At 43.9% G+C, this 20,391-nt stretch overlaps 3 protein-coding genes and 1 long non-coding RNA gene across 12 annotated transcripts in view; 1 reads left to right on the top strand and 3 right to left on the bottom strand.

Annotated features, from left to right (window-relative positions):
• The first annotated feature begins 10 nt into the window (after nt 1-10).
• LOC149915529 (uncharacterized) lies at nt 11-20,372 on the top strand. Of its 2 annotated transcripts, none has more exons than XR_016472153.1 (4): nt 11-183; nt 733-1,011; nt 17,764-17,848; nt 20,074-20,372. It is a non-coding gene; the product is annotated as an uncharacterized LOC149915529 (long non-coding RNA). The 2 variants fall into 2 exon arrangements; XR_016472152.1 differs by having other exon boundaries at nt 17,764-17,844; nt 20,074-20,371.
• LOC149915530 (uncharacterized) lies at nt 852-4,647 on the bottom strand. The gene is made up of 2 exons (XM_090152759.1): nt 2,256-4,647; nt 852-1,053 (listed from the first exon to the last, which is right to left on the bottom strand). The coding sequence occupies exon 2, from the start codon at nt 984-986 to the stop codon at nt 852-854; it is 135 nt and encodes a 44-aa protein (XP_090008885.1). The 5' UTR covers nt 987-1,053; nt 2,256-4,647.
• On the bottom strand, nt 4,878-12,359 carry VPS33A (VPS33A core subunit of CORVET and HOPS complexes). Of its 2 annotated transcripts, none has more exons than XM_090152754.1 (13): nt 12,223-12,359; nt 11,631-11,696; nt 11,425-11,552; nt 11,020-11,209; nt 10,193-10,309; nt 9,339-9,513; nt 8,682-8,875; nt 7,552-7,678; nt 7,317-7,384; nt 6,697-6,834; nt 6,176-6,313; nt 5,867-6,035; nt 4,878-5,321 (listed from the first exon to the last, which is right to left on the bottom strand). In XM_090152754.1, exons 1-13 carry the CDS (start codon nt 12,250-12,252, stop codon nt 5,128-5,130), a joined length of 1,734 nt encoding a protein of 577 aa, XP_090008880.1. In that variant the 5' UTR covers nt 12,253-12,359; the 3' UTR covers nt 4,878-5,127. The 2 variants fall into 2 exon arrangements, with proteins under 2 accessions (XP_090008880.1, XP_031448415.1); XM_031592555.2 differs by lacking the exon at nt 12,223-12,359 and adding an exon at nt 11,770-11,924.
• CLIP1 (CAP-Gly domain containing linker protein 1) overlaps nt 12,822-20,391 on the bottom strand; it is a 62,791-nt gene continuing 55,221 nt past the window's right edge. For 6 of the 7 annotated variants that reach the window (XM_090152746.1, XM_090152747.1, XM_090152749.1 and 3 more), the window contains 5 exons: nt 15,417-15,534; nt 14,996-15,155; nt 14,765-14,814; nt 13,702-13,826; nt 12,822-13,045 (listed from right to left, as the gene is read on the bottom strand). In XM_090152746.1, coding sequence (XP_090008872.1) covers nt 12,823-13,045; nt 13,702-13,826; nt 14,765-14,814; nt 14,996-15,155; nt 15,417-15,534 — 676 coding nt within the window. In that variant the 3' untranslated portion in view covers nt 12,822. Of the gene's footprint in view, nt 13,046-13,701; nt 13,827-14,764; nt 14,815-14,995; nt 15,156-15,416; nt 15,535-18,269; nt 18,291-20,391 lie in introns of all 7 variants that reach the window. The other variant, XM_090152745.1, reaches the window with a different exon arrangement.

The following is a 20,391-nucleotide window of genomic DNA, read 5'->3' as shown; positions in this document are numbered from 1 at the left end:
TGCGCGGAGGGCGGGCAAGTGGGATGGCGCGCGGCGCGGTCGTTGGGTAACGGTCGCTGTGTGGCGGCCAACGGCTGTCGGCGCCGCGCGGGAATTCTCCCGCCGCGCTCAGCCCTCAGCCTCGCGGCTCGCACGCGCTCGGCTCCCTCCCGCTCTGGTCCGTTTCATCTTTATTTTTCCAGAGTATGTGGGACTGCTTTGTTTCTGTCTAGCTGTATAGCTGTGGTAATCCCCAGTGTTTCCAGTTAGGTTTCCTACACAGTCGTACGTAGAAGGTCTGATAAGATGAAATAATTGTGTTTGCACTGCATATACCAGAAATTCCCATCTGTTCTCCGTGAGACTCAGCTGCCATAGTCCAGTTTTAGCAAGGCAGGGCTGTAGCTCTGCCACAACCTGATGCTTCCCCAAGTATTTACTGAAAATCACTGAGCTTGAGCATGCCAAATGGCAGCACTGCAGATACGTGGTTTTGCTGCTCTCCCTGAGTGTATCTCACAGAACTGCAGGCAGCCTTGTGCAGGATTGCTGCATCCCTCCCTTCGTCCCCTGTGGGTCCCTGGGGTGGGAAGGGAATCCCTGGGCAAAGCTGCTGGGAGGGCAATGGCTGGGAGGCAGCAAAAGAGCCACAGAGAACGGAGCATGCACGCAGATAGTATTTCTTTTAATCTTTCTTTTTTACATAAGAAAATAAGATTGTGATGAGGTGGTAATGGAACAAAATGCTTGCAGAGTTGGTGCAGGAGGAAGGGGCTGCCATCCTGTGCGCTGAGCAGATGTGTGGGATGAGCTGTGCGGTGCAACCAGGTGCTTCTGGCCAGCCAAGGACTACAGGAGCAGGGAACGAATTGTCATTTGAGCACCAAGAAATACGTCGTCCAGCCAGCCAGCAGCAGCGCCCCCACCAGCACGGTGTAGCTGAACAGCACAAACGCCAGCAGCTCCCGCAGCACCTTGAGGAAGTGGATGGCAAAGGAGTCCGGCATCGTTCCCCACAGCACCGTGCTGCAGGTAGGGTGTCTGGGGATGGCTGCAGCCGTGCTCCTCCCTGCTCTGTACAAAGGGAAACCAGAAGGATAGAATGAGTCTTTCCCAGCAGGATGGTGGAGCTTTAGGGAGAAGTGGTTGTGTTCCGGAGAGTTAAAGGCCACTCATCCTTCTTAGTTGTTAATTACTGAAGTGTCACGTTGGACTTGTGCAAGCTTGTTTGGGTCTTTGCAGGGTTACCAAGCTGTGCATTGTTGACAAGGAGTTAGGGATCTGATCAAAGTCTCTAAACCAAGACTGGTTTCTAAGTCCTGATTTGCAATAGATGCACATATAGTGTGCAGGCACGGAGCAGTGGCCCCAGTTCAGCTCGATCCCGGTATCTTTCCCCCATGCCAGTGGCTGTGCATCCAGTAAGTTTCACATGCCAAGTATTCACTGATGACTTATTACCAACAGTGTGTTCTGATCAAAGTGGTCAATGCCTTCAAGGAAGCCACCATTAATATTTAATGATATAATTGCGTCTTAATGGAGATACTGGCACAAACAGAGCCTTTTGTTTAAGAGAGAAGAAAACTGGGGCTTAAATGCAACTTCGCACAGGCAAATATTTCTATCCATCTCAGCTTAAAAATAACCTTCACATGGGAGACATAGGGTAAGATGTTACAGAATTCATCTTCTATCTGTACTTTAAAGTTATAGTACATGCTGATTTAGAAGTTGCTTGTTTGTTACTTTAATATAAAATCTGAACATTTCATGAAAGTTGTTGACTCCTTAGATTTAATGCTGTGCAAACTTGTCTAAAAAATTCTCCTGTATCGCTGAGAATAGAGACATGTGAGAATACAGACCAATTTGGTCAGAGCCGTGCCTGATCTAAAGTATCCACACTCTTGGTCAAGCACATAAATGGAATTTAGAACCAGATTTCAGATAAAGCTAACCTAAAAAGATTCTCATCTTCTTAACAGTCTACAGCCAGCAAAAGCAAATTGAATTCTTGCCCTGCCAATTTCATATATATTTTTAAGAAGCACTTGTGATGAAAAATCCACCTTTTGATTAAAATTAAGTCGCTCTTTTAGTCTTATTGAAGACTATCAGGTGTTTCCTTCTAATCTCAGGTGCATGCATATTATAGGAATGCTTACATTTTAAAACCAGCTGTGGCTTCCCAGTTGTTCAAAGTTCCATATTTATAGGCTTTACATGACTTTTAATTGTCTAAAGAAATACTGACAAAGACATAAACTGCTTACCCGGGTAGATGATGGGATCTGCTTCGCCAAGTTCCTATTTCTCTCCGGTTTTGTTGTGCCGCTGTCCCTTGAATTTCTGGCTTCTGGTTTGTGCTGTAGTTTGATCCCCTTCTGATCTGCTCATCCAGGAGCCAGAGTAATGAGGTTGTATTTGCAGCCCACACGAGGACTAATGCACTAGGTGTGGTCAGGACCAATTATTATATGACAGAGCGCCTTTGCGCTGTGCGGCACAGCAGCACGGAGCTCTCCGAATAGCCCCCCTTCCCCAGAGAGCTTTTGTCGGCAGCTTTTTGTGAGTTGAAGCACCACGGCTTTCCCAGTGTTACCAGTCAGAGCCTCCATTTGTTTATATGCCTTTTTTTTTTCTTTTTTTCTGTAATGAAGTATTATGTCATCTAATGCTTCTTATGCTGCAGCTCGGTTATCTGGAAGGCTCCTGTTCTCTGAGGGCCCTGCAGGAGCAGGATGCTTGCACATAGCTGGGGCTTGCCCAAGGTCAGCAACACAGGTTAGAACTGTGCACACTGAATTGCACTGTTATCTAAAGAAAGTGAGTGCTGAAAACCGTGTGATCTATATGTGATCACTGCCTCACAGCCTTATCTTCACCCTTGCACACACAAAAAGCCCTCGCTGCCTTTGAGAGCAAGATCTACAACTCATTTGTGGTAAGGGGTGGGGGTGGGGGGGGTGAAGAGTAAGGTAAGATGTACATTTATTTTTAGCAAAGCTGATTTTTGATAATGCTGTATGAAATGTGAAAGTCTTTTTGAGTGGAGGTTGGGTAATGTTTTCTTTTTTTGCTTGTAAACCAGACAAATGCAGACAGCAGAGAGAAGGAAGGGTATGTACTGCAAATCAAATCTCTTACCTACAAAGATATTATGATGTAGAAAATGGCCCCTTAATTTAATTAAGCTCTCTTGTTATCAAATTATTACCCGCATGGTCAGCAAGGCCTTGGACAGAAGCAGAACATAATCAAGCTGCTCAGGAAGCCTGTTAAGTAGTAATTGCTCCTCCAGAGAATCGATCAGCGTCAGGATGGCTTCTTGTTGTTGAATAGTTGCAGGAAGAGACTTTGTCTAGTTTGTGTAGCCACGTGGCTCTTGCTTGGTGGTGGGGCAGGCAAGAGCCTGCAAAAAATATGCAGTAGTGTCATTGGTAAGTTAAAGTTTACCAAGTATTTGGCATAAAGTGTTTTTTTTTTTAAATGTAAGTATGTTTTGCTTCTAGTGTTGCTAATGCATTTACGAGTCCAAGTGAAAAGGTAAGCAAGCTGTTGAATTTGTGCTTTGTGTTCTTTTATTCACTTGTGTTGGGTCACAAAACAGCCTGAGCAGTGCTAGTCATTGCAGTGTGATTAATTTTTGACTGAAATGAGGAAAAAGTGAAGTTGTTTTTTTTGCAACACATTACACATCAGGCAGGATAACAGAGCAGAAGTGTTTGCTAAGAGAGTGATTTAATGTGATTTTTTTATAACTGTGTAAGAATGAAATTCAGTGTGAAACAGAGTCCTCAGTGTTTGCTGTGGAGAGCGTGAGTACAGCGTCAGCAGCCAAAGGGAAGGGCAGACAGCAGGGCCTGCTCCGCCTTCACAGCCACCAGCCATAGCAAAGCACACTCCTGGAGCCAGAAGCTGCTGCTTGTGTACATTGGCTCAGCAGTCCCAGCCCCCAAGACCATGGAAAATTCCGTTGTGTAATTTCGGGCTCTGCAACAGCAAGTACCACAATTTATAAACTGAACACAGGAAAACAAAAAAGATGTCTGTTTTAAACCTGTTGCTTACTGGTTTACTGACAGCTATTTTTGGTCTGCATCCCATGTGAGAAGTGTCTGTGTATGTGTACCTTCAAACATAAGCGTGTGGCACAATGATTTAATTCATACTCAGCAGTTGCTTTACAGCCAGGTGGGGTATACTTGGGACAAACATTTCACCTCCCACTGAGCCCTTCCCAGAATGGCTGAAGTAAAAGACCGACATTTCCCTAGCAACCTGGGTGCAGTCAGTTGTGTCCAGTCAGTGCTGCTGATGTGCATGTGTGTAGTTCAAGATTTAGCTGTTGCTGCCTGTGCTAGAGGAAGTCCAGTGAATGTCTTGGCCCAGCAGCGTACAAGACAGTGGATTGAATGTGGCCTAGAAGTAGCTAACCCTAAGAAACAACACATTACAGGTCCCTCAGCATCACCAGCTGCTTGAGGGGCACTGAGGATATGCAGCAGCTGAATAGTAGAGAACCTTCTTGAGCAGCTGGGTCCAAAAGGAGCCTGTTACCTAATGCTTTCTGTTTCATTTTGCTAGTTTGTGAATTATGCATCATTGCTTTTTTTGTCCTCAAACTCTACTTGAAGGTAAAAAAAAGTCAATGCTTCCTCTTTACTACAGTTATCTTTCCCTAGTACAATCAGTGTTTAAGGAGAACACTGTGAGAAAACTCATCTGCTGTGACCTGCAAGCCAAAGAGGCTAGTGATATGAAATCAGGAACAGATGAGGCACTGCTTTCTGAGCCTGTTAGGAAGAACAAAACTGAAAGAAAAATGGAAGTGGTTTGAGCAGGGCAAATTCCCCTGCCCCAGCACTTGACTGTTGATTCATACTGCAAGCAGATACATCTCTTTCTCCCATTGTTTATTTCATGGTTAACGTCTTTCAGCACCGCTGGGCTACTACAAGTTCCACAAACAAACAGTGGGAATACAAGTGCAGAGAGGGAGGTGGGAAGCTGCATCATGGACTGGTCTCAGGAGCATGCCATTCTTACAGGGGCATCATTCCTTCCTAGTCAAGAGCTCCGCCAGCGGGTGATGTACCTGCGTCACACAGGGCTGCTCAGTTTCACTCTCTCTTGCCGTAGATTCTAGAAAGGGGCAGGCTCTAATTTTTCCATCAAGGATTTGATCCAGGTTGTTCCATTAATCAGTTTTGTGGTGGCAATGACGTACTCTGTGCCTCCATCTTCCATTTGAGATAGAAATCTCAGTGCAGCTATTTCTGCGTATGTCACACCTCCCAGGAAGAACACCAGCGTGACTCGGTTCTCACCGTGCTGACCTGCATAAACAGAGAAAGACAGAGGTTGCCTTTCTTTTATTTTATTATCTCCTATCCATCAACTGTCAGTCCAACTCAGACTGTCCCTCAACCTAAAGTAAATTTAGGAGCTGATTTAGAAGAGAAGCCTATTGGGCACAGTAGCAGACAGCAGATGCAGACTTCGCTGCCAGCTCTGCAGTCTCTTTATAGAATATGCCTCTGTTTGGCCAGGCTTAGTACTAACAGAATGATGCTGACCTTTTTTGTACTTATTTAAATCACAGTGCAATAGAAGGGTTTAATACACTGATGAAAAGTCAAACAATGTACAACCATATAGTATTTTCAATAGGCATGGTGCTGTTGGTTAATAGCAGGCTGAGTATGTGAGTGGAAGCTTTAAAGAGGCCAAAAAGCTATCCAAAACAAATAGATAAAGTAGAGTGAGACAGGAAGAGGACACAGATGCCTGGACTCTCCCAGCCTTGCTTTCCATTTGCCTCATTCCAGACTGACAGAGATGCATATGCCTTTAAGAAGTGTGAAAACAAAACAGAACTTACGCTTTTTCTGAAGGCCAGTGGGCAACTGCTGCCGCTCCTCAAAGTGGGGACCTGGCAGCATTTTTAATACCTCCTCTATGCTCCGCCAGCCCGGCCTTGCCAGCAGCTGTGCCAGGCGCACGCTCAGCGGTGCGTAGCCACTGTACACATAGGAGATGTCATTGGGGTTCTGCAGGGGAGAGCAGAGAGTGAGCAGCACGTGACTGCTACGTCATGCCTGGAAAACCGCACCATAAATGTGCAAGTTTTCCTTTTGCATACAATCCTGTAGTGTTAGATACAGCTGTCACTGCGGAAGCATCTGTTTACCTGCTCATTAACATCATCCATCCATAAGCGCAGGGTTTTTCGGATTGTTGGGTAGTTATTCCTACCGCCTGTCTGCAGCTTCAGGAGCCCAGCCTTTTCTAAGTTGTTTAAGGTCAATATATGTTCATAGCCGTAAGTCTGTAACATGAAGTTGTTTTTAATGCCATGCCAATAATCTCTGAGCACAGTGTTTGACATTTTTGACTTTGACTTTTTTTTTTTTTAAATCTAAAAAATGTTTAAGGTTTCCCTAGTGCGTATCCCACTTACAGCGTTTAAATCATGATTGCAAAACACTTAATGATATAACCCTCTCTGTACATACATATTGTGTAACAGATTTAAGCACCTCCTGCATCATAGCTGCCAGCCCAACAAGCCTCAGCCTCTGCCTGTACACACCTCAAGTCATAATACTGCCCTTCTACAAGATGCATCTGTCTATAGTACACAAGCTGTAGAGTGGAGGCTTTAAGGTAGATTTTCTTAGAAATTTATCAATGCAAAAGTTACAGCCCAACCTGGAGAATCTCTCTTTTATAATGGTCCAGAACTTTCTGCTTCAGTCCATTATTGCATACAGATTGCAAGCAAACGAGACGTAGGATCTTGATTAATGAATGTTTTTGAGCAATGCAGTCTTCAATATAGTTGTTAACCTATTAAAACAAAATAAAATATAAGCTGTTAGTCAAAGCCCTAAAAGCACCCAGTAGACCTGGAAAAGATCTAGTTTTGACTAGTGTCTGCAGAAGGGCAAGACAGGAAATGTAGCTCTCTCTCCAGGCAGCTCAGAACCACCTGTATAACAGTGATCAGCACTGATTCTACTGAGCATCTTCCTCCCAGCACACGGTGCCCTGTACAAAGAGCTCCAACTGAGAACCTGCGCTGCGGGCAGAGGGAGGGCAGCAGAGCCTGGCAGAGCACACAGTGCAGGAGTGTCTCTAAGTAGGACCAGTGATATGCATCACTTGGAATAGTCTGCTGCAAACACACAAGGATACACACATGGGTGGAGCCAGACATTATCCAGATCAAATGTTTTCTCTCTAAGAAACAACAACAAAAAAGGAACGAACAAAGAAAAATATATAGATACATTTTTTTGAAGAGTTACCAGCTGTCATCATCTGCTTACCTTATCTGTGTCTATTCCAGACATGAACTCCTGTTCTACTGTTAAATTATCAAAAAAATCTTCAGATGCTGTGGGAAAAGAATAAAAACCAATGCAATAGCAACTGACAGCCTATTTTCTACATTTAACATTAGCAGAGATGCACTGAGTGAAACAAACACAATTTTTGTCAAGTAAGTGTCTTACATCTTCCTACACTCCAATTAGTCAGACTATTCAACAAATGAATACTCACTGGTGATGTCTTTGATGAGTTCTGCAATGGAGGTGTGGTTTGCCAAAGAACTCCTTGCTGCCTGCATGTGTGGCAGCTGTGAGACAAACTGCTTAATCTCTCCAACAGTTTTTGCGTGGTGTCTTTCCTAAAGAAATAAATCCATCCCTAAGGTTAGGTGTTGTTCAGATCAATTAACCACACACTAACTTGACCAGTCTTTTATGGAACACAGTGCAAGAGCAGGTACCGTTAGACATGTATTTTGTCAGAAAAGTTGCACATTTACACTAAAATCACAGCATAACCTGTAACAGTGCTTTGATAGAAGAAGCAGTTCATAATACAACAGGAACAGGGGCTGTTTTTTTCTATTATACCAATGCTGCCAATCACCTTTCTCAGACCAGCTGTCACCATCTGCTCCTCAGGTTCCCTTCCAGTAAGAATTACCTTTTTTTGTGCAGACAGTTTTCTTTACTAGCTGCCAGCAGGCAGGGAGCTCTAGGCAAATGCAGTTAGAGATGGGGGACATTTTCCCACAAGGAGAAGCCTGCCTTTCATTGTGCTTGCCTGTAACAGTGTCCTTGGTTTGGGGCGATGGTCAGATGAAGCACAATGCAGACTTCAGCTCTCAGAGCAGCCCAGAGGTCTGTATTTCATGTGGGCTACGTGCCTCTTGCTGCAACTTAGAATATAAATAAATTGACACGTGAAGAATTTAAGTAAGTGGGCAAGTGCAGGCATGAGAGTGATAATGAGAAGCCTGCAATTTAAGAAGTCTTCTCCTGCCAATATGGTGCTGTTTCATTATCACCTATTACCTCTGACAATTTTCTTTCCTCTTGTTAAAATTAATAAGTAAATTAAAAGGCAACAGTACAAATAATCCATCTTTAGCACCATCAGCACTAATACTGCAGTAACAGACATCTTCTAGGCTAAGCACACACTAGTTCAGTTAAGGTACCATTACCTCTTCTTAAATGTGGCAGAAATGAAGAAGCAAAGTCAAAATACCAGTGTTCTCTGGCTGGGGATTAGTCATGGCAGCAGCTCAAGCTGCGACTCACAGCCCTGCTTAGCACAGACTGTGTCTGTATCTGATGTCAGGAACGCCTGAGGGATGCATCGTTGGATACAGGCCTCACCTCAAAGGCTGCTGAGATTATCTTGGCCTTCTTGCTCAGCACTGACCCCACAGCATTGAAGTTCTTGTCTCGGATTTCAGCATACAGCTCCTCAGCTGAGTTCAGCTGGAGTTTCTTGGGCTCTGTGGGGAGATCTTTGCCACCCTCGCCTTGCTTCTTTGGGGCAAACTTCTCAGGAGGGAGTTTCACGTACGCTACCAAATGCAGAGAAATAACTCTGATAAGGACTTCACCAATGTAAGTTAAGCAAAGCACTCTGTGAAACCTGTATCCTGAGCTGAAAAGAGTTCTTGTCAGCAAAGCTATTATAAATGCCAAAACTACTTAATACATACGTGTTAATTAAAAGAGAGCCTCTTGGTACTCACATAGGCACCAAGAGACATATACATTTATCAAAAGCCAAGCACTAGGTACCCTGCTTCTAAAGAGGCTTGGAGGCAACCTTCCAGTCAGTCATCAGGCCAGCATAAAACCTATAAATGCCTTTGGAGTTATTCTGCCTACTGCCCAAAGAGAAGGGGAACACCTTGACTGACCTTTCACAAACTACGTCCCTTTCCCTCAGTGTGCACTGAGGGAGCCCCCCAGGCTGGACGGTGAAGGCATGCACTATAATTGTTGCTGACCAGAGGCCCCTTGACCTGCAGTACTCACTATTCTGAATTCCATAGATTTCATCAATCAGCCCTTCGTATGTCAGCTGTGTTGCTAACGGTGTCAGCAGATCAACATTGCGGTCCAGCAACAAGAGGGTATCAAAGACTGGAAATATTGAGTTCTGGCTTCCAGGGAACTCACGCTTCATTCTGATCATCATGTTAGCCACATGCTGAAAGGAAAACACATTGGTCTGGTTGTGGTGCAAGCCACAGCAGATGGATTTGACTTCTAAGCTGTATAGGCATGTGCAAATATAAGGGCACAATCCTGTATGAAGAGAGAGAACAACAGGTATAAACTGGCTATCAGGTGGGGGCAGGACAAGACAAGAAAATCAGTGCCCTTTGCTGCTCGCTCTGCAGCTTAGCAGGGCAGCAACTCTGGCCAAAGCACTGGCGTCCTCTCAAGCTGCTCCCTCATTACAAAAGGTACCAATTAAACTATAGGTTAATCAGAGAGGAGGAAAAAAAAAGTGTGGCAGTGAAAGGGCGAGAGGGAAAAGACAGTGCATGAGCAGTAGACTGCGCATTTCCAGCTTTATTTAGCCCTTCTGATAACAGAGTAGCTAAGTGTTAAACTCCATAGAAGGAACTGCTGAAAGCACAAAGGAAGCACACTGAAGAGCAAAACCTAAAATCAGATAACCCTTCCTGACAGGAAGCCTTACGAAACAGCAATAATTATCCTTGGTGGCTGTGATCCCGAAATGACAACTTGGTGACTGTGATCCTGAAATTCCAATATTACAAGAATACATATCTGGATTCAAAAACAAACTCCACAGATAGCATTTAACCAAATGCCTGTTCCAAAGGATGAGATGTATTAAGCAGCAGTGTTCACCTTACCCGGGCACAGTCACCCTTCCCAAAAATCTGGGGGATGGTTCCATAGAGAGCCTGCAGAGTCATCAGCCCCTTCGCCGCGTGGTACAGGCTTGTCTGGTCATTCTCCAGGTAACATTCCTAAACAACAAGGAGGATTCTCGATGGAAGCCAATTCTGCAGCAGCACACCGCCCATGTGCACGGATCAGGAGACACAGGCCAGGGAAAAATCTAAGGCCATTGGCAAATACAGACCTTATCTGTGCTGTTAGGTAAATCACTTGATACCAATCACTGTAAAATGTGCTACTCCTGGTTAGACAGAAAGAAGGAAGAGAGCCAGACTAGAACTGCAGCGAGCCTCTACCAAGGCCCATCTGAGAACACAGTAGCTCAGCACAGCATTTGAGAAGCAGCTGCAGGCCCTCCTGGCTATGTTTAATAAAGCCACGACAGCAAAGAATATCTCTTGAAAGTTTCTGTCCTAAGATGCAGTGTTCTTAGAAAACACACATAATTTGTAACACACAGCACTGCACACAGCTTTTCTGCTGCACGTTGACATGAACTGTGTTGGTTCTTTGTAATGACTGATTATTTTAAGCCTTGTGAATGAATGCTCGATATGTGAAAACAGCACTGGTGGTTAACAGCTAGAGGGATGGGATGCAGCTTGGTGTAGCGACTGTTCCTGCAGTGTTTAGTAAGACAGCAAATGTTCAGGCTCAGTTCAGCTCTCAGAACTAAGATGCATTTGCTCTGCAGGGCATTCTGCTGTTTGAGGGCCTCTGAACCTGACTCCAGGAGCCAGCACAAAGCAGCTGCCTTAAAGCCGAGCCGAGCTCTTACCTTGAAGGCGCTCTCAGACTCCATGGACAGCAGGTCCCCATCGAAGGGTATCAGGTCCAGGCTGTACTGCTCCCGGTGGATGAAGGACCCCAGCACGCCCTGCTCCTTCAGCCACTGCTCGCACAGCAGGCTGCGGCGCGGCACGAAAAGGATGTGGAAGTCCCTCTGGGGAGAACGGCCTCTGTCTTCCCTGGAAGAATCACGGCAGGGGCACAGCAAACAGTCACAACATTGCTCAGCAGCACAGACAGCCGGCACAGCGCGGGCTGAGGGCACTGAGCTGAAGAAACCTGCATTCATAACCTTCTATTTCTGAGCATTCGAAATGTTGTTACCCAGCCTTTTGGACGCTGAGCGCCGCTCTGGGCGCAGGGCAGGGCAGGGCAGGGCACCCCGCGGCCGTACCTGCGCACGTTGTCCGTGATGATGTCCATCAGCTCCAGCCTGGGCCTCACGAAGAAGATGATGTTCCTGACGTCAGCCTGGGGCAGGCGGCCCGGCTTCAGGGTGAACATCTTCTCCACCTCATGCTCCTGCCGGGAGACGAAGCGTCAGCCTCAGCCGCCGCCTCCGTTTCGGAAACCACTCGTGATTAAAAGAAAGACGCTCACCTTGAGCAGCGAGTACTGCGCGATCAGCCCGAACGGCCCGGTCAGGTACTCGTCCCACACGATGGCCTGCGGAGGGACAGAGAGGCGCTGGGCCGCGCCCTGCCGGCTCGGCTCCCCTCCCCACCGCCGCGCCCCGCACCTTGGAGCCCGCGCACTTGTCGAGGAACTCGCGCAGCTCCCTGCGCCCCGCCTCGCGCAGAGCCGTCAGGTTCACGCGCCCCGAGCTCAGGTGAGCCGCCATCGCTCCCGCCCGGCGGCGGCGGTCAGCTGACGCGTCACGTGACAGCCGGGGCGGTGCCGGGCCCTGCGGGGGCCGCCCGGCCGCGTAGCGCCCCCTGGTGGGCGCCAGGGGAGACGCAGCGGGACGCGGCCGGCACCGCGTGTGCCGCTAGGGGAACCGAACAGAAGAGAGCAAACGCTTGTTTTTCTCAAAATATAACTTTAATATATATATGTATATACACACACACACACGCTCACTGTATAGAAGGTGAAAGAATGCCGAAAAAAAAAAAAAAAAAAAGGCATGCCTCAAACTGTTTCACGTGCACGCAGCAGATGGGTTTCTAAAAAGCCCACAGCAGCGCCTTACCCCGAGGTTTGTACTGCACACCCAAGGCATTGTACTGCAGCCCTCCGGGCCAGAGGCAGAGCTGGAGGCCAGGGGCACAAACTGCAAGCAAACGAGGAAATGAAAATTAACACAACATAGTTCTCAACCCAGTCCAGTGTCAAAAAAAGCTTAAAAATCTAAATGTACAAATGCAGCCTTAAAATGGTTTAGTGCAAATATGAAAATTAACAGCATAATTTTAAGGTATTTAAATAAGCTTTAATATAACTATAGTGCTTTGTTCCTATACATGTTTTCCCACCAACAGATCCAACAGCACAGGGGCACGACGTGTTAGAGCTGAAACAAACCCAGAGCCTGGGAAGAAACAGCATAAAGTCATCCATTAAATCATTTATTTATACCTCACTTAAGTTTAATAAAGGGAAACGGGGTACTTATTAGTGGAGGAGGAAAATATTTATCCATTTACTGACTCTAAAGTGGATGGGCAAAGGGAAAGGGAGCGAGGGGGTCAAGAAACACCATCCCTTGTCCTGACATTCAGCACACAGAAATGCTGGTTGTGTAAAGTGTCCGATGGGCACGCAGACAGGCCGGCCCTGGCCGCGTGCTGTGTCAGAAGGTCTCATCATCATTGCAGTCAGCTGTCCAGTGCCCAAACATCTCGCAGGTGTCGCAGTAGGGCCGCTCCTCCCGCCTGCTGCCGTGGTACGTGGAGTGTGGAGGCTCCTCCAGCATCTGCGCCTGGGTCGGGCAGTCCTCGGTGTCGTGGAGATCAAAGCAGCCGCAGATGTCGCAGAAGAGGCGAGGCGTCTTCTTGGATAGGCCTTCTTCCTCACTGCAAGGTCAGCACCAGCGTGTGTTAAACAGAGCAATTCTCTCTCCTAATTCTTTAGGTAGTTCTGCTTCCCTCCCAGTAAGCTGTCTCATAATTACTGAATCTAAGAAATACCACAGCGGTCAATAAAGTATTGTTACAAAAACTCTCCTGAAGATCACAGTACCCCATATTCCCTTACACTACACTGGTCACAAATTGCTCTGTGTAAACATGCACACATAGAGGCATTATCTGAAAAGAAACACAGCAAAGCTAGTTTCCATTCTTCATAGAAGAGATCAGATCTCACAATTTATGAAATAGGTTTTCATTCTGTTTCTTTGACTGGATCTCCCCATCTCAGTATAAATAATGGCACCTTAAGGGCAAAGACCCTTCTATGAAACTTGGAAAGAGCTGACCTCAACCAAGACTGACAACAGATACGTTACAAGACGCCAGCGCTTGTGGCAGGTAAGTACTGGGGATCATTTTGCACCACCCAGCACACTGCAGTAATAGACCTAAATAGATTCAGTCTACCTAAACTCAGGAGGAAATTATGCATTTGTTGTAGCAGCTGAAACCAGGCTGATGTGTTGTGCAGCTGACAGAACTGACTCCTACAAGCACCTCCTAGAACACAAGCCGAGATTTCCCATTAGAGTTTATACCTGTCATAGTTGATTGTCTCCTCTTCATTGCCATTGAGGGCTGCTTCACACATTCTTTGTATTTTCAAGTTCAATTCTTCATTTCTCCTTTGCAGATCTACTATCACTGAATTCAGGAAGTCAATCTGTGATATTAAAGAACAAGAACAGTCAGAAGGTTGAGGACTGCATGTCTACAGAAAGCAAACACCACAGGAATGGCCCTCAAAATAACAGACATGTCTCAACCCACCACCAACAGATCAAGATCTTATTCTAACATTACTGTTTCAGCATGAGAGCCAGCAGTATAATTCTGATCAGAAGTGCATCTCTGTTCCTCTGGACCTGTTGTTCAAGTGGATGCACCAGGGGCTGCCAGGTCACTCCCTGAGCTACCCCAGTGGTGGCAGTGAGGCAGCACAGTGCACCCACATGGCATTTCCTGAAGTGGTCCGAGCCACTCAGAGATCAGCAGACAGCACTACAAAAGCACTGCTGGCAGTAATCAAGTAATGCTTGGCAAATTGTCATTGTAAATAAAATAAAAGTAAGGCAAGAAGTGGAACAAACCTCTTGCTGATCAGCAGAAAGCATTGTCATCAGCAGGTGAATTCAGGGAGGGAAAAAAAAAAGAAATTGGTGGTTACTTAATTGGTTAATTGCACTGCTTCTGACCTCTGTACAGACTGTGTCACTAGTAAAGACTTTTAATCAGTATGACCAACTCCAGTGACTTAACAGCACTGCTATTCCAATCACGCATCCTAGGCCTTTGTTGTCACAGGCAGCCTGTTGCACTGCTTTCTTTCATGTGTCCATTATGATTACTGTATCCTTTCATACACATTTTTCCTAAATCTGTTAGAATCATATGGTAACAGCAGCTAGTTTCTACCTCTAGTTCTCCTGCTTGCTTCCTCATGTTATGCCAGCCATTGACATTTCCCCTCACAAGCAAAAGGTGAAAACAAAAAGCCGTCTATTATAGTCCTGGTTTCCAAAATCTGCTAAGAACTGTATTTGGAAGGATTTCACTGTGCCTACAGACACACTGCTGTCACTGATGTGTCAGATCAAATACCTGTTTATCTTCTGCACTTTCATCTTGAAGTAGATTAGCAGCAATATCACCTTTAAAGAGAAACAAAAAAGCAAGGCATAAACAACCAGTAATTTAAAGCATGAAACATCCATGGCTTAGTCAGAGACTGAAAATAGTGGGCTATCTCATTTTAACTATGCATCTAACAGCTGCAAAATCTGCAAGATTAAAGCTGACAGCACAGAGAAATAAAGAAGCTCTCTCTTTTACCTGAGGGACTAGTTACAGTTAATGGCTGTTCGCTTTTTGCCTTGAGTTTTTGCTCCAAATTCTTCACCTTTTCCTCAAGTTTCAACTTATCAGACTCCAGTGACTTAACCACTGACTGTAAGGTTTTTGCAGAAGCATTTTCTCCACGGAGCACCGTGATCTGTAACAGTTATTAGAGAATGTTTAGGTCCTCCAGAATGAAATGAAAGCACAAAGGCAACATGCTAAGTGCTAAACTGCCACCACAAACACAGGCAGCACTCACCTAATTGGGCATACATAGACATCTAAAGATTTAATTCTAAGGTTTAACTATGCTAAGTTAATACAGTAAAATAAATCAGCCAACTCTTCAGCTACAAGTCAGACACTGCTAGCCATGGGCTTTTCTATAGGATTTTCCCTGCTTTTTCTCATTTACCTCATTTCTGAGTTTTTCCAGTTCTTCATCTTTCTGTGTGATCAAGGCACTAGTATCACTGATGGATTTTTGTAAAGATGCTCTCTCTTCATCAATTTCTTTTTTTAATGTTGATTCTCTAGAAGAAAACCAAACACAACCAGGAATCACCTCAAGAATAAGTTAATGTTGTTGCCTAGAGAATTTTAATGTCAAGTATTAGGATACCACAAAAAGTTGTTCTTAAAAAAAGATCAGTTCTGTACATAACTAAGGTTTTGTATCTGCATAAACATGTCAGATGTCACAACTCTGGAAACAAAGCAAGAAGTTTACCTAGGTAGCACATGCCAGAATCTGCATATCATCATATCCGTTTGAATTTAAAGAAACAAGTTAATAGACTGAGGAGATACAGGATAAACAAACATGTTGCACAATGTTCCACCAAACCTAACATCAGAGTTTTGTTACTTCTTGAAAATTATTAACAAGCAACAAAACATGCATGCAAAGCTCATTGTACAAGCTGTCATGCAAAGCATTGATGATGCTGGAAATATCAAATGGTCCTCACTAATTTCAATAATTTCCTGAAACAGATACTTAGAGTGTTTCTAGGCTTTTAACAACTCCTGTTTCACAGAAATCCACGTGGGATTTGTTTTACTTCATGAAAGGTTTTAAAAAGAAATCCTCCCAAGCAGACACAAACCCTTCCTGTGTACGTATGTCCTGGCTTCCCAGCCTTTTCAGTTATCTAATGAAAAAGAGAGATGACTTCTGCTCACGCTCCCTACCCTGGCTAGTGTCCTTAAGGCACCTCCACAGTGACGTTCTGACACTACCACTAGCAGGTCTCCCTGGAAGTCACAGGATACACCCTGAAGAGCAGCTGTCCTCTGATGGAAGGACCTTTGCTGCAGAAGTTCTGTACAAACAGGTTTTTGTTTAAAAGAATAAAACCAAAACAAAAAAGGCCACAAAATAAAAACAAAAATAAAAATCTCGCTACTTCATGGTCTGTATTTACTTATTTAAAGGAGAAATCTGCTTTTGAAAGCACCACCAGTGCCTGGCAGCTGACTGTCATCTCTCCAGGCCCCTGAAGATGAAGCCACTTCTCCGTGTGACTGCAGACATTTCCGTTCAGATGATCGTGGTCTCACTGCTCAGAAGTTAGCTATTTTTCTTCTTCCAGGCTCTGAGAGAGCTGATGAGAGCTAAGCTGTCAGACTGTGTACCCACAGAGACCAAACAACACAGAGATTTCATTTCAGTAAGTATATAAAACTATGCTCTCTGTGCTGAAGGGACAAAGTGCAGAACGCATCCTTGTGGGACACTATGCTACAGGTAGGGAATAGCTGAGAGTCCAAACTGAAATTTGTTATATCCACAGTATCTACAGTTAGTGAGAGCCATGATACCCAGAGCGTGCAATACAGTAAATCTCACCGACTCGATAAATGGGAAACTCAACAAGGAGAGCACAGTTAATGTAATTCTTTCATTGTTAAGGTTATACTCAGAAAAGAAGCAGCAAGTGGAGAATCTGGGGTTTAGAAAAGCTGGTGCAGCTACCAAAAAAGAACCCAAAGGTTGATTTTGGTGTATTTTTACAAAATGAGAGAATTGATATAAAGAGAAATGCAACAAGCTGCAGATTGCACGATCTTGCCTTGAATACAAGTTATACTCCTGTTAACAAAAAGGGCAGTGGCATTTAGCAGACCTCCTCATTATCCTTTATCACATCTGATTCAACAGAACACTAAAAGCATGACAATCTCAGTGTTCTTCAGTAGCATTACTCACACACTCTAGTCTAACCCATGTTTTTAAATGCCAGGGGTGTGGGAAAGTAACATCCTGCAAATGTCCAGGACACTGCTGCCCTCTGCAATCCACAGAGCTGCACTGGGAAAGAACATCTGCAGGAGGCTCCTCACAAGCTCTCTCCTACCTGACACTTTGCCCAGGTTTTCCTTTTGCTCTGCACACTGCATTAAAAGGCAGATGGAAACCCCAGTGACTCATCTCATGCTCAGGAACTTGCTATTAAGCCACTGTTTGAGCTGTTTGGTCAGATCCTCATCTTAGAGATAAAGGCCACACAGACACTTTCTACACCTACAAATATGGATTGCCATTTGCTGGCCTTGTAAAAAGGAAGCACAAGAATTCAGGTGGTTGGGAGAGGTAAACAGTTTGTAAGCATATAAATATATATCTATATATAGGAGTTGAGAATACTGTAACACAAAGGTTAAGAAATAAGAGAGGGACAGAGGAAAGAAAACAAGAGGTGGGAAAACAAGAGGGGGAAAAGGTACTTGTATTACAGCATTGTTTTTTTCCTTTACAGAGCAGTGTTTGCAGAAACAATCCTTTACAGCTCTGGTTAGAGGCCCTCTAAAATGCACAGACTGGATAACCTACAAATACAGTAGGTAGATCTCACTAATTACTTATACTTAAGTGGGGATCACAGTTCACTTCCAGCATCAGCAGAGAGCCTGCCCCACTGATACCCTCAGCTTTGGCACCGTTTGCACTGCGATTCATATGAGAGGCAATACGTTCTATAAAAGGAAAATGGAGGCAATGAACTTAAATTTCTTCCCTGGAAGCCCATATTCAAAATATCTGCTTGCCAGTAGGGATTTCAAAAAAAACCTGTCACTTCACGTGCCAATTTAACATTTCACTTTCAAGAGGAGGTTAAAATGCACTTTGAGCAGTGTGTAGAAGTCATTGGAGACAGACAGGTTTTTTTTGTTTGTTTGTTTGTTGTTTTTATTGGAAAAAAGCCCATCACCCAGATTCTTCCCTTACTACAAAAATCAGACATTCTAAGAATGAAGCAGGTACCTTAAAGTGATACTGGGCAAGCTTTAAAAATGCAAGATAACAAGAACCAAACGTTAGAAACATGGAATAGAAATGCCAAGTACTGCAAGGAAGAACTAAATTTGCACACACCCATGGGCTTTTTTTTTTTTTTGTAAAAAATATAGACTTTATATATATTTATATGTATATATATATATAGCTAAGTATTTTACAAAACAAAAGCAAGACACCAAGGGACAAAGGCAGCCAAAATATGTACAACAGCTATACTTAAAAAAAAAAGTTATTTATTATAACGTGGATAGACTTTCTTGAGTCTTACCATTAAAGACACACAGATATAGCAAAGGAAGCAAGGGTAGGAAAGGGAAGAGAGAGGAATGAAATGAGTATCGATAAATAGCGCAAGCTCAAAGACAGTAAGACAGTTAGCAACCCACAACGACCCTAATGAACTGAAGTAACACAGAACCCCAGCAGATCCAGAGCTACTGATCTCCTGTCACTGCTAGCTGAACTATTTCATAGGCAGTTGTTAAATTCCTGTGGATGGAATGGAAGGAAGATCTGCTGGAGATCTGACCTGACTGAGATAAGCAGATGTCTCTGTTTCGTATTTCAGATTCTTAACACAAAAGGAAGAAATCACTGCTCAACACCAGCTTCAGTAGAATTCAGGCACTTAGAGACAAGCTTTTTTTGTTTCATTAGTTCTTCATTCAGTCTGCTTTTGTTGGCAAATAAGATCATATGCTTCCATTTAACCCCTCATGCTCTACAGTTTGTTCCAATGATTCTGACTTGCTTCTTGTTTTATCTTTTGTATTGGAGTTTATTCAACACCAAAAAGAAATGTCATTAAAGTCAGTCAGAAACTTGGGCATCCCATTGTAACCAAAGGTGAGTGAAGGTAGACGGACCTGACAACCCTGAAAGTACTGTTAATGTTCACTGTAAGGATTTCATATTCATGTTGGCTATTTCAGTTCACACGGAGTAAAAACAGGAACAAAACTGACTGCTGAGTATATGTGTGGTGCAGACACGACAGATCTAACTCAGAAGGAAAATCAGAGCCTTCTTGTTCTTTATAGCTTACTCTAGAATTTGTATTCTAACATGTATAAATGGCACTTATTCTACTATACACAGCTAAAAACCCTATGATCCAATTCATGAGGCTGCTTAAAGCTGAAACTTCAGCTGCTGACTTGTCCATCCACTAGCATAATGACTAATAGAACTGTTGCATTCTCTAAGAAGGCTTTAGCTTGTGTAACATCCTATGTGCATACTGTCCTTTAAAAGAAGGGTGAGATGTAACAGCGTATGAATCACCTTCCACCAAATAACAGATTATTAGGGAATAAAACCAGGCTGTATATATACTGAGTAGCCAAGGATGTAATTGAATGCTGGAGTGTTGTTAGCACAGGAATTATAACAGTCTTGTTTGTTTTTCTTGGAACACACTTGGTGTCACAGAGATCTGCCCCTTTCTCTAAGAATTTGTATAATTACTTTTGAAAAGGCAACATTTTTCTAAACACATTCTGGTGCACAGCCAATTAGCTTTCCCTATTAACAGCAGGAAGATGGTACGTTTTGTAACTTGGGACATTTACTGAGCAGCAGTTTACAAATGGGTGCCCCAGACAACCAGGACAAATCTCCTGGTATTAAATAGCAGTGCTGAATGAACTGCAATAACTACAGATAGTGAGATTCATATCTCAAAACAATCCAACAAAGGCTGAGTAACAGCCTTTATTTAGTTATTTTAATATCAATCCTTATCATTTCTGTATTTTTCTTCCTTCAGAACCTGACCAGTGAGGATCTGTACCCGTGATATTTATCAGACTGATGAACAATCTAGAGGACTAAAGATGAACAAACTAAAGAGGAAATGGTAACTTCTGCTTGTTTTCTTATGTTTTCTTATAATTACATTTTCATGTCCTTTTTAATAAAGAAATGTGGAAGACATGATCTGTAAGCCCAGGCTGCACAAAAACCTCAATACTTTTAAATACGACAAAGTAGAGAAGAAATGCTTTTTCTTGGCTTTTTTTTTTGTATAATGTTTTGCCAAGCTTTCTGTACGACTGTATAGTTACAAGTATCAGAAAAAAAACCT

This window comes from Phasianus colchicus, chromosome 18 (assembly GCF_987193195.1).
Source record: "Phasianus colchicus chromosome 18, bPhaCol1.hap1.1, whole genome shotgun sequence".
NCBI classification, from domain to species: domain Eukaryota; kingdom Metazoa; phylum Chordata; class Aves; order Galliformes; family Phasianidae; genus Phasianus; species Phasianus colchicus.
This window is presented reverse-complemented; position numbering and strand designations above follow the sequence as displayed.

Bases quoted from the DNA above. Each gene is read 5' to 3' on its own strand.
- VPS33A (XM_031592555.2), bottom strand. From the start codon at position 11,871: ATGGCGGCTCACCTGAGCTCGGGGCGCGTGAACCTGACGGCTCTGCGC. The intron at 11,697-11,769 runs GTGCGGGGCGCG...GTCCCTCCGCAG, and splicing joins ACAAGTGCGCGGGCTCCAAG to GCCATCGTGTGGGACGAGTA. The intron at 5,322-5,866 runs GTAAGTTCTGTT...CTGTTTATGCAG, and splicing joins CACTGGCCTTCAGAAAAAGC to GTCAGCACGGTGAGAACCGA.
- LOC149915530 (XM_090152759.1), bottom strand. From the start codon at position 986: ATGCCGGACTCCTTTGCCATCCACTTCCTCAAGGTGCTGCGGGAGCTG.